The 12,094-nt window shown below is 40.4% G+C and overlaps 1 protein-coding gene across 1 annotated transcript in view; it reads right to left on the bottom strand.

The window, feature by feature from the left end:
* LOC145987651 (sarcospan) overlaps nt 1-11,210 on the bottom strand; it is a 72,260-nt gene extending 61,050 nt beyond the window's left edge. Inside the window, exon 1 of the mRNA XM_083122154.1 lies at nt 11,083-11,210. Within this exon, the coding sequence (XP_082978280.1) occupies nt 11,083-11,131 (49 nt within the window). The 5' untranslated portion in view covers nt 11,132-11,210. The remainder of the gene's footprint in view (nt 1-11,082) is intronic.
* Nucleotides 11,211-12,094: the final 884 nt, after the last annotated feature.

Consider the following 12,094-nt stretch of genomic DNA (forward strand, 5'->3'; position numbering starts at 1 on the left):
GGGTTAACGAAGGTCAGGCAACTTCGGTGCATTCAGCAGGCAATCTGGCCTCCTTCGAACATCTCCCACGCACAGCCGACTTTCCAAGACCTCTTCCTCTCGTCGTCCATCCCAGGAGTCTTCCGAGCGAGATGCACACTTTGTCACCAGAGATGTGCTACTTTGTCTCCTCAAATAGACCATCCTTGTTTTCTTGACTGCAAACGCTGTGCAAATCAATTCAGCTTTGCGTGCTTGAAAGTAAATATTTGTATCTCTGATGCTTTCTTATTGTTTTAAAAAGTGCATGCGTGATACTGAAATAAATGTCTTCTTCCTCTTGCAGATCTGGATAACCAAAGCCCGTTCTGCGACAACAACTGATCATTCCATCGGCGATGTGATCTTTCTAAATTTATTTTTCTTTTGGCCTGTAATTTAATAATTTTCGAGGCAAACGGCTATCTGAGATCCTCAGAATATGTTGATTCAACTTAACCTGATTTTTAAATTTCTTTCACTATTGCTACGACGTTCCATTTATTTCGAATTTCTTCGCTTCCAATTTTGTTTCGTAAGACCGCAAAATGCTAATTTGTGAGTAATGTATTCAAGTTTTACCATGTTGACGAAGAGTCCAACATTCGCTACCATGTAGAAGAGTCGATTTTGAAATGATGTTACGGTATCTAACTTGAATTTATTTTCTCATTTCTTTCGCAAAATTTCTTTTCAAAATTCCATTTAATCTATCATGTTTTAATAAATTTTTCTCAACATCTTCTTGGTGTTCGAACTGTGAAATATGGTTCCCAAATATACAAAGTGTTCAATTATTTTATCGTTTATCACTATTTTTACTCTAGAAAGTTTTGTTTTTTTTACCATTTATTGCCATTGACTTCGTTTTATCCTCTGAAATGTCATATTATAATTTGTAAAAATTGATTGGAATTACGTAGACGAACTAATGTTTAGGAGAGGGGATATTACGACGAGGTAGAATGTACACAGACACATGTACACACAGTGCAATAATAATAGGGTAATAATGAATTAAGACTATTGCTGTCTATGTGGGGGAGGGAAGAAGTATAGTGGGACAGAATACAATATATAGTTGCAACATCCCGCGGTGTGGTAGGGGACAGAATTTAGAAAAGGAAGTTTTTCTTTGGAAGCTTTCAAACCCAAGCGACACCAGTTTCTTGGAAACCAACCTTCAGAAATAAATGCACCCTTTCGTACCAAAGTGACACGTCAAGCTGTATGTGTCACTTGTCGTCGACCTCCGCGGTGAAGTTGTTAGCATAGTGCTCCACGACGCCAGGGATCCCCGATTCTAATTCCAACCTTGGACACCTATGACCTATCTTTATTGTCGCGAATAGATAAAAGTGGCAGAAAACCGACGCAAAATAACAAAACAATCAAAATAAAAGCGTGCCGATGGGACTGGGTCGATTTCTCAATAGCGTGTATCGTATCGCCTCGGTCTGGTGGTCGCGCATGAGCAGTATGCTTTTCTACAGACTAGAGCTGTCTGTGCCGCTTGTCGCTTCTGTGTGAAAGCCCCCTTTAACACCTTTAACAAGCAGAGGCACACGACTAAAGGGGAGCCTGTCAGTTATCCCACTGGTGGTGTTTGAAAACTTTCCAGTTGGGCTGTGGATCCAGTAACGTCTCTCGGGGTATTATATAAATTACATATAGTTCCTCGCAAATAATAATAATAATAATAATAATAAAACAGTAACCAGATGGGGTGAATTCCCCCTAATCTCCCCTTCGAATACCACCCTAATTGTAGGAAGAACACACCGACAATATGTCTTTGAAGAAGGGAGTATCATGAATGGCGATGTTTTTAGTAGGAGATGTAAACAGAAGCGAGTAAACTGTGTACTTACCAGGGGTGTTCCACTGCGTGTGCGAGAGTGAGCTGCAGTCTACCGTGAAATATTGCTTCCCCGCGCTCCTGCCCAGCAAAATATTTTGTACGAGAAATATCCAGAGATGAAGGAGCAAGAAGCAGAGAAAGGGCGCAAGAGACCGGAAAAGAGGAGACAGTTATAGAAAGACATAGGGAAATATTGAGAAAAAGAGGGAAACAGAGGAAGAATGGAAAACAGAGAGAGAGAGAGAGAGGGAGAGGGGGATAGATGGTGAGATAGAGAGAACGAACTAGCAGAATTCAGTCAATTACCTTTTGCAAAAGAATCCGCAATCGCCTTTGACACATTCAATTGCTCATGAAAACCTTTCCACACAGTGCTTTAACTAAACTGTACTGTTTTCATGATCATTTCCATGGTTACCGCCTGTCTTGGACCAACGCAGACGAACTGTACACCCTACTCAGGGGCAAATATAACACACAAATCATTACCATGCCAATTCATTCAGTTTCCCGGAAAACGGGGATCAAGAATTGCATAAGGTACGAATAAACAAAAGACAACTTCTGCTCCTGGACAAGTATGAAAATTCCATTCCCTAGAAGCACATGGAATGGACAAGGAAAAAAGAACAAACATATTTTTGAGGTTGATTGCACACTCAATAAAGTTTGGCAAAATTTGTTTTGAAGTTAGTCTATGTTATGCTCAGAAAGGGTATAGTTTAGAGAACTGGAGGCGAAAATAGGATGGAGGTTTGTTCAGAGATCTAGAGACCAATATTATTCAGAACGAAATAAACCTGTGTTGTCTTGTCTCTGCAGCACAGTCGTCATCGGAGAAGTCGGGAATTTCACACTCTATCTCAAATGCCAAATAGTAAGGATGTGTTTAGGAGGTCCGGATCCCCCCCGAAAGATTTAGCAACTACTAAAATTAAATAATGAAAATATCTTGTTGTATAATAATCGATGGTTGTTAATTTCCTCTGAACTTATTAGAAGCCAACAACAATATAACATTAATTAATTAAAAAATTTAAATTAGTATTTATTTAATGTAATTATTTTAATCTAAACATTATTATTATTATTATTCCTGAGACATTTGGTTCGTACCTCCCCCCTGCCGAAATATATTTCTAGATATGTGTCTGCCAAGCCAAGTAGTATAAATCTTATGAAGTTCTTCAAATAAACAAGAATTTGGATAATGAAAGAAGAACAAGAAGCATGTTAAATGAGTTAATGTTTGCGTGAAAAATTACCTTAAATTTAGTATCCAACTTTTCATTTCAACATCACTGCCCCTCTTTGGTTAATTAAAAGAAAAGCTCAAAGAGATAATTGTCTTGCGTTTGTTGTTTTTGCTGCATCTCTGGTGGAACCACAGTATCATACAGCACGCGTTGTTAAACCCTACCCTTAGCCTGGTATAAATGGTTCACGGTTTTTCTCTCTCGGTTAAAGGAACGTCTAATTGGTCTATAAATCTCAGCTGCAGTGTGCGTTCATTCATGGTGGCTTATCAAGTTCTTTTTTCCCTTCCAGGCGGGGTACTGTGTTTTTGCTATAAAAAAAATTATTATGTCTTAGAACCCACCAATCAATAAGTTACACGAACAACCACGAAAGAAACAGCTCAGAAGTGAAAATATTGCACCCACGAATGGTACCGAGACGGTTAAGATCTCGGTCTCGTGTCGAAATTCAAGGTGGTGCCGAGACCGAGATTACCTTGTAAATATCGAGACAATATTTGTAGCTGTGGTCGAGTCGGTATGGCATCTGACTGCCATGCAGGAGACCCGGGTTCGATTCAAAGGGTTGGTGATATAAGGTCGGAACTTTTCCAGCTTTGTCCCCGCATAACGCGGTTCTGTGATTCACCCAGGCTGTTGCTGATCACATCACCTCCAAAGACGACCGCGATCAAGAATGTCTGGGGCCCTATCTGCACATCTCCTCTATTTGCCTTCATGGTAACCTTACCTTAGCTTGAACGTGAGAAGGAGGGGATGACATATTTGTATTTTTGTTGTCGCTTTTCTGCCGATTTTGACAATCGCGACGACGAGGATGATTGATGAAATTGATGGACACTGACAAAGAACACCCATGCCCAGGTCGGGATTCGAACTCGGGACCTCTGGCGTCGCAGTGCGCTGTGGTAACCACTCCGCCGCGGACGTCAGCTTCTGCACTTCGGTAAATTTGCACCCGTCACGTCATACGGGGGTCCAGCCCCTTACCATAACTAAAATGACATAATTGTAATGTCGTGTAACTAAATTATTAAAACATTCCGACTTCGGTTAAAAGCTGAGGCTGTAATGAGGCGCTCAGCATACATAAGGACATAGAACAGGACAACACACAGAATTATACGGGCTATACGGCCAGACGTCAGAGCCTCGTTAGTCTGCAGTCCAGGGTGTACTACGTGGAAGGTTACCCCTTACACCCCACCCCGATTGGCTATAAAATTATAGTATAATTTCATTCAGTCGCCGAATTTGCGTTAATTATTGTAAAGGACCGATAATTACAATTAAGACTGGCACAGATCTTTGCAAGAACATCCTAACTTCAAAACTAGAACAGCATTTTATTGGGAAACATTTCTTGATTCCAGACTTTACTTGCCCAGAAAGAGAAGATAGGGTTTTGACCCGTATCTTGCCTTGTTGCACTTGGATACACGAGTGCTACTTCATGTGTCTTTGGCAGATTTGGATAATGTAGGTTGTTAGATAACATTATTTGTTCACCAGTGGCGCAACTACAGGGGGGCATTGCCCCCCAACATTAGAAGGAAATCAATTCTAGGGGGGCAAGGGGGGCAAACATTGACGGCCAAGGGCACCTTCAGGGGGGGGGGTACAGAGGGAATATTGCCCCCTCGATTTCAAATTTTATGCAAATATAAATACATTTTGTAAAATTTTCTTGCTCCCTTCGCTCGCAGTCCTCCTTTTCTTACTCTTATCAAGTACCGAGGCGTAGCTAGGGGGCACCGAACGATGTAAATGAAAAAAGTTGTAAAAGAGAGAATGCCATGGCGCTCCGCGAAATTATTTGCAGCCAGTGGCGCAAACACGTGGGAAGGGGGCGTTGCCCCCCAACCTTGCACGGAAGCCAATTCTATGGGGGGCAAACATTGAAATGAAGAAAAGCAAGTCTAGCAGAATCTAAGAGTAGCAGGACAAAATTATACTCAAGATGGAAATAGTTTTCATTATTTCTTGCATTTTTCTAACCGACTGCCAAGATCACTTGCAGGAGCACACAGGGGCAATTTTTTTCCTCGATTTAAAATTTTATGCAAATAAAAATACGTTTCGTAAAATTTTCTTACTCGCTTCGCTCGCATTGTCTGCTTTTCTTACAGTCTCATCAAGTTCGGAGCCGTAGCTAGGGAGTGACAGGAGTCGGACCTGGGCACCGAAGGATCTAAATGAAAAAGTTGTTAAAGAGAATGCCATGGCACCCCGTGAATTTATTTGCGCCCTATTAAATCAATAAGTTTGCAAGAATTGGATCTGAAAATTTTCTGGCTCGCTTCGCTCGCATTGTATTTCTTTCCTGTAATGCATTCTAAATTACTAGAGAGAGAAGTAAGACCAAATGTGTACTTCAGACTGTTGTTGCTAAACAGTTTTGTTTTAATTATATGAAAAATAGTTTTGAGGAAATGGAGCACACACATGTGAGAGGATAATTTATATCATTTTTGTTGTTGGTTTGTTATGAGGTGGATGCATTGATTATAATACAGCATGAGCATAAAAACACTCCCTGATTTCAAGATGTCATAAAATTATTAGTTACTTGAATATATTGATAAAATTGATATCCAGAGCTTAGTTAGCTCAAAATATTTTCATATCTTCCTTTCCACAATCGCTAGTTGTGACTTCAGCAGCTAGAGGGCAGTGACATCGAAAATGGCGTTCATCCCGCAGCAAAAAAGCTGGTGCGTGTTAGAACTTGCCAAAACAAGCAGTGTTGTGAGAGTGCAGTGTGCATTTAAACGAAATTTTGATGTTGATCCACCAACAAACAAATCCATTTTAAAATGTCATAAAACATTTGTGATCAAAGAAAATAACATTCTGGCCGACCGTCCGTCTCTGACTAAATTGTGGAGCGTGCGCGAGAAGCCTTTGTACGCAGCCTCAGGAAATCAACACGTCAAGCTAGCAGGCAGTTGCAGGTGCCACAAACAACCGTAAGCAAGATTTTACGGAAGCGTTTGCGGTTTCACCCGTACCTGCTGCAATTGTTTCAAACGTAATATCCATAAGACAAGGTAAAGCGACGTGAGTTTTGCGAGACTATTCACACTTTAATGAAGGACGAGAACACCTTTCTGACAAAGATAATTTTTAGTGATGAGGCGACCTTCCATGAGAGTTTTCTACATTCTACAACAAGATAGAGCGCCCCCACACTGGCATCAATCTGTACAAACCTTTCTCAATAACCTCCCACACCGATGGAAAGAACGAGCTGGACCCAAAGATCAAAATCTATGCAAGAGGCCCCCACGATCACCGGACATGACAGTTTGTGACGTTTTCCTTTGGGGGTTCTTGAAGGACCAGGTCTATGTATCTCCACTACCCATAACCCTGAATGATCTTCAGGAACGCATCCGTGCAGCTGTCAACTTCATCACACCGGATACGCTTGAGAAGGTATGGTTGGAGCTGGATTAACGTCTCGATGTTTCCCGCGTAACAGTTGACGCGCACATTGAGTGTTTGTAATTCCAATGAACACCACCGGTGTCCGAACCACTATGTACCTCCATCGGGTAGTGGCCGCGGTGGCTCAGTCGGTAACGCGTCTGACTACCATACTAAAGGTCCCGGGTTCGATCCCCGGCCGGTTCAAATCCGGGAACTTTTCTAACGGTGGAAGCGGCCCCGGCGCCTACCCAGCGTCGAATAACATGGGTACCTGGGGGAAACCCTGGGGGGTAAAGGCGGTCAGGGGCGTGATGCTGATCACATCACCCCCACTCACGACCGGATCAAGAAAGTGTGGGGCGTTACCCCTACACCCCCTATACGCCTTCATGGCGTGGTGCTATGCACAGGGGAACACTTTACTTTCCTTTACTTTTATGAACACCACCAAAAACTTTATGAGTTTTTGCAACTAGTGTGAACATTTCCGCAGAATACTACTTTTGGTATTAAAGTTATACACTTTCAAAACCAGGGACTGTTTTCGTGCTCACCCTGTATATATGTATTAAAGAAACATTGAATACGTACGCAATTTTGTGTTAACAAGTTCCATATGTATTTACTTATTTAACGTCGCTCCATGTTGCATATGTGTAAAACATATGCTCTACATGAAAGTTACATATGTCATATATACACAAAAGGAATTATATTCGTCATTTTTGTCTTTCAAAAATACAGTTTGTGTGCTTTGTGAAATTGAACGTGTTGAAAAGATACCAGAAAAATGCCAATAATAATAATAATGCCATTATCATTATTATAATTCCTATTATTATTATTGCCCCCGCCCCCAGAAAAAAATTCGTTGTTGAATATTTGTTTCTATCATAGCAAATTATTATTTGCATGAATTGCCTCGGAATCATGGATGTTTCTTTCTTTGTTGTATCCATTCATAAGTTTCAGGCAAGTGCGATTCAATTTGTAAGTGTCACGATTAGCCAAAATGCCAGAAAAGCTACGAATAATAGGGAAAATATAAAACACAGCTTTTGCGCTTGCTACAAATCGAGTAATAGTCTTGATCGAGGACACCCTGCCGTACATGGATATCCAGCGAGGGGAACGATGTGCATACTAGTGCCATCTGTTATGCACTAATGAAACTAATTGCAGCACTCTCACAACGTGTCGGTAAAATATAGTTTTTCTGAAATTTCCCCAGAGCATAATGAATAGCCAACGTTTTCCCTTTATTTAAAAATATCCATCTATATGCAGGTGATATTATTGAATCCATGAAGTTCAAAGTTAAAATAATCCATAATGAAGGAAAATATACAAAGAAAAATGTCAAATCACAAAATATTGACACGTACAGGCACGTAGCCAGGGGGAGGACTAAGGGGGCTAAAGCCCTCCTACCGAAATCATACAAATATCTAATTTAAATAGTGTGTAGTTGTAATCATTTTAACTTCCTTCAGGATTAAACATCTTGTATAATACATTGTAAAATACTGAGAAATTCATCTTCAGGGCTTCTAGCCCCCCTTCACCTGTAGATGGCGGCTGCTGATAAGGGATGAGCCCCTCCCCAAACAAAATCCTGGCTACGGGCCTGCATACGTATCTAGAAATTTGGGGAGTTTGGAGTTAGTTTGCTCAAAAGGTAACGATAGGTTACAGAAGTTAGCATATCTCACCACCTATATCCACTAAAAATTCTACATGATAGTTTTTCAGTCATTTATAGTTGAGCAAGAATCTCTCACACACTCACTCACTCACACATACATACATACAGAGAGAGAGAGAAAAATGTAGAGAGAGGGAAGTAGAGAAAAAGTGGAGAGGTGGAAGGAGAGAGAGAGAGAGAGAGAGAGAGAGAGAGAGAGAGAGAGAGAGAGAAATAGTAGATAAAGTTGATTTGATTTTTATTTTGCGTCGCTTTTCTGCCAATTTTGGCCAATCACGACGGTGAAGATGAATGATGATATGAAATTAGTGAAGGGACACTCCAAAAGATCACCCATGACCAGGCCGGAATTCGAACCCTTGACCCTTGGCGTCGTTTCGCGCTGTGTTAACCACTACGCCACGCAGGTCAGGGAGAGAGAGAGTACAAATAGAGAGAGAAGTAGAAAGAATGAGTGAGGGAGAAAATAGAACGAGAGAAAAAATAGAAAGAAAGTAAGAAAAGCATCTGTATTACACATAAGAGAAGTGGAGCATACTTTCGTCACTCCAACACATCGAACTCTCAGATTTCCGGCTAAACGACTTAAAATAGACCTTCATTTCCCCTCCCGTCTCCTTTACATGTGGACCTTTAGTTGAAAGTCGGAAGTTCTCACTGTTAAAAAGATTTATGACATGAAAGCCACAATGCGAGCCAATCTCCTTCCCGAACATGCCTCCCCCCTTTTTTTGGCTAGCGCCTCTATCTAGACACTTTTAGCTGATGGCAACAATGAGAATGAATACTGATGGCTTGCAGTCGATCAAAGGGGATTCACACAGGAATTCGGTTCGATTCCGGCCTCGGTATGAGCGTTTCTCGTGAATGTCCCTTCATCAATTTCATCATATCATCACTCATTCCCATCTTCGCGATTAGCCAGAAGCAGGGATCGCGACTGAAATTAATTTCAGTTCGAGTTCTGGTTCTGGTCAGACTGAAATCACTCCTCGCAATACCAGTTCTAGTTCAGAAAAGCGAAGTAAAATAAACCAAATCAATCAATATTTCTTTGCATTTATAATAATACTTTACTTGCAAGTCTCATTAAATCGGACTTAATAGTTGACACCTGGATTCTGACGTTTACTAAATGGTTTCTATAGGTTACGTATATTGTTGAGACTGGAGAGCAGAAATCTATTTTTCACACAAGCATGTCGTTACGAAAGGCATCAATACTTTCAGGGTCCTCTTCAATAGTTACAGAAAGTCTTGGAGTTAAGTGAGCCCAGGGAAACATAAGGGACTTTTCCCGAACTGGAATTTCATTCAGAGCACCACATACGAGTTTATCTTGCGTTGTTGGTTGCTCGGAGCCCTTTTCAACACAAACTCAAAGTGAATCTTAATCCATCTACTGCTTGAATCAGGAAAACAAAAATATTCACTAGATACACCTAGCGAATCGTTACAAAATACACATCATTCATGGCACATTTTAACAAGATTTGCAGCACAGATTCTGTGAATACTTCCCTGTTCCTGATGCAAATCTTGTAAATGTGCAATGAGTAATTCGTCCTTCTAAGGCAATTCTTTGTCTGTGGAACCAAGAAAGTTTGTGTTTTTTGAACCGTATCATGGCTCCGTAATTAGGCGATAAAGCGACAATTCCAAATTTTTAGTCATTACTTAGATCTTGTCTTGAACTTTGAAGATATTGTAACGTATTCTCGTTGGAGATTTGAGTTGAACATATTTACATGAGTAAGTATATCTGACAGCTATGGTAATTTTACTGAGCACGAAATATATCAAATAAACTATTACAGAGGTGAAATTAAGGCTTCGTAAGAAATAATCTAATTTTCCATGATGCAGAAATCAAAACTTTACCTCGCAACAAACTCCACAGTGCGTAAAGGTAGGTAATATTTTTTCATTGTCGATTCTTTACAAAGCAATAGCTACTGGCTATTTCATTTCTCTCGCTGTTTTGTGTTTGAATCGAAGGTCGCGACTAAAGCAGATTGTACTTGGTTCATTGACGATTTGGACATGTTGATTCTTATATTTACAAGTTTTGTATTGCAAACAATTTCTAACGTTAACAAAAAGATGTTATGTTTCACCTACAGTAAGCCGTGGAAGTTAATTTTTAGATCGGTTTATTTGATAATTTTCCTCCAACCTTCGAGGAAAGCATAGAAGTTCATAACATTTCTTCAAGTTTTCGTAGACCCCTTAGTTCAACGGGCAACAGGTTAAGAACCAGATTTTCTTTAAATTCAGTGGAGAAGTTCTTTGTAGCGATATATCTGCAATGGATTGGTTGATTTGGTGTTTTAAGTCCACTTTATGCACCGAATTAGGACTGGACCTACAGTTTAAAGTGGGATCCGAACCACTATGTACCTCCATCGGGTATCGAACCCGGGACCCCTTGATTACAAGGCGACGACGCTATCATTGCGCCATCGGGGAGGCCATATATCTGCAATGGAAACTGTGTTTACGATGCCATGATTCTCAGTGACGTGCTCCGGGTGAGGGGTTGTTACCCCCCCCCCACCTTTGGGTAGATACTTCTAAAAAATAACTTCAAATGCTAGATAAGATGGGAAAATATAGGACTGACTATTTAAAAAATAAAACGTAAAACACTTTTAGAAAATCCTGGGCAAACCGCGGGTGCCCCAAATTCTAATTAAAAAAAACGAACTCTTACCACACAAAACCAATGCTGTAAAGATAATTTCCACTCTGATAGTAGATGTCTGTGACTTTAAAATTGCAAGGCATGCAGTCTAGTGGAAACTCACCGTTGTAAAATTTGAAGAAGGTGTCGGCGTCCATGTACCCAAGCTCCATTTCTGAGAATCGAACTTGATAATCTCTCAAGTGGTCAGCTGGTGGAGTTCGCACAAAAATATTCCTTCTTGACTGCACATCGACTGCATTTCCAACCATCATGGTCGACAGCGTCACATAGTGAGAACAAGCTTGAACTGTTTTGGCAAAAGAAATGACTCCAGCCGGAATAGATAGTCTTTTTTTCTCTCCTTCCTTCTCTCTTTTTTGCAAGCCAGCGCGCACACAGGGGGACAAAACGCCCAAACATCTATAATTTCTCCGGAGAGTTGGTTTTAGTGTTGCCAACTCGTGGATTCAAAATATTCCTGAGCGGGACTTCGCCACGTTTCTTTGAATCTTATTCAATCAAGTTTAAATCGATTTACTGTTCTCTTATCCAATTACTCTTTCATTCCACTGTATAAATGAGACACTACTGTTAAAAAAAAAAAAAAACACGGTGATATTGAACGTATAGTGAAATACATAAATACAATTAAGCACATTGTTCATCGCTATTTGCATGATTTTCTCTAACATCCTACGCGTTTCAAGGGATAAAATTGTACTGATGCTGGAGTAGATATCAACTGATCTCTTGTGCTTTGTTTCAATTCTTGAACATTGATTGATTGAGTTGGTGTTTTAAGCTCATTTTATGTACACTGTACAGTAAGGCTACTCGGGACGGACTGGACCTACAGTTTAAAGTGGGATCCGAACCTAGGGTGACCATACGTCCCGTTTTGACCGGTACAGTCTCGTTTCAGAGGCGTGTCCCGGTATTCCCGTCCATATTATTAAAAATACACCATTTGTCCCGTTTTATAAAAGTCTAGGAATTATATTGAATATGAAGTCTAAATTTGAGAGACATCTCATGCTACAATCAAAATGTTTCATTATCGTGGAGAACTTTCGAGCAGACAGCAGTTTTGTTTAAGTTAGCTGACGTCGCGGGTTGTATTTTTTTGTATGTGT

Source organism: Lepisma saccharinum, chromosome 5 (assembly GCF_977018435.1).
Source record: "Lepisma saccharinum chromosome 5, izLepSacc3.1, whole genome shotgun sequence".
NCBI classification, from domain to species: domain Eukaryota; kingdom Metazoa; phylum Arthropoda; class Insecta; order Zygentoma; family Lepismatidae; genus Lepisma; species Lepisma saccharinum.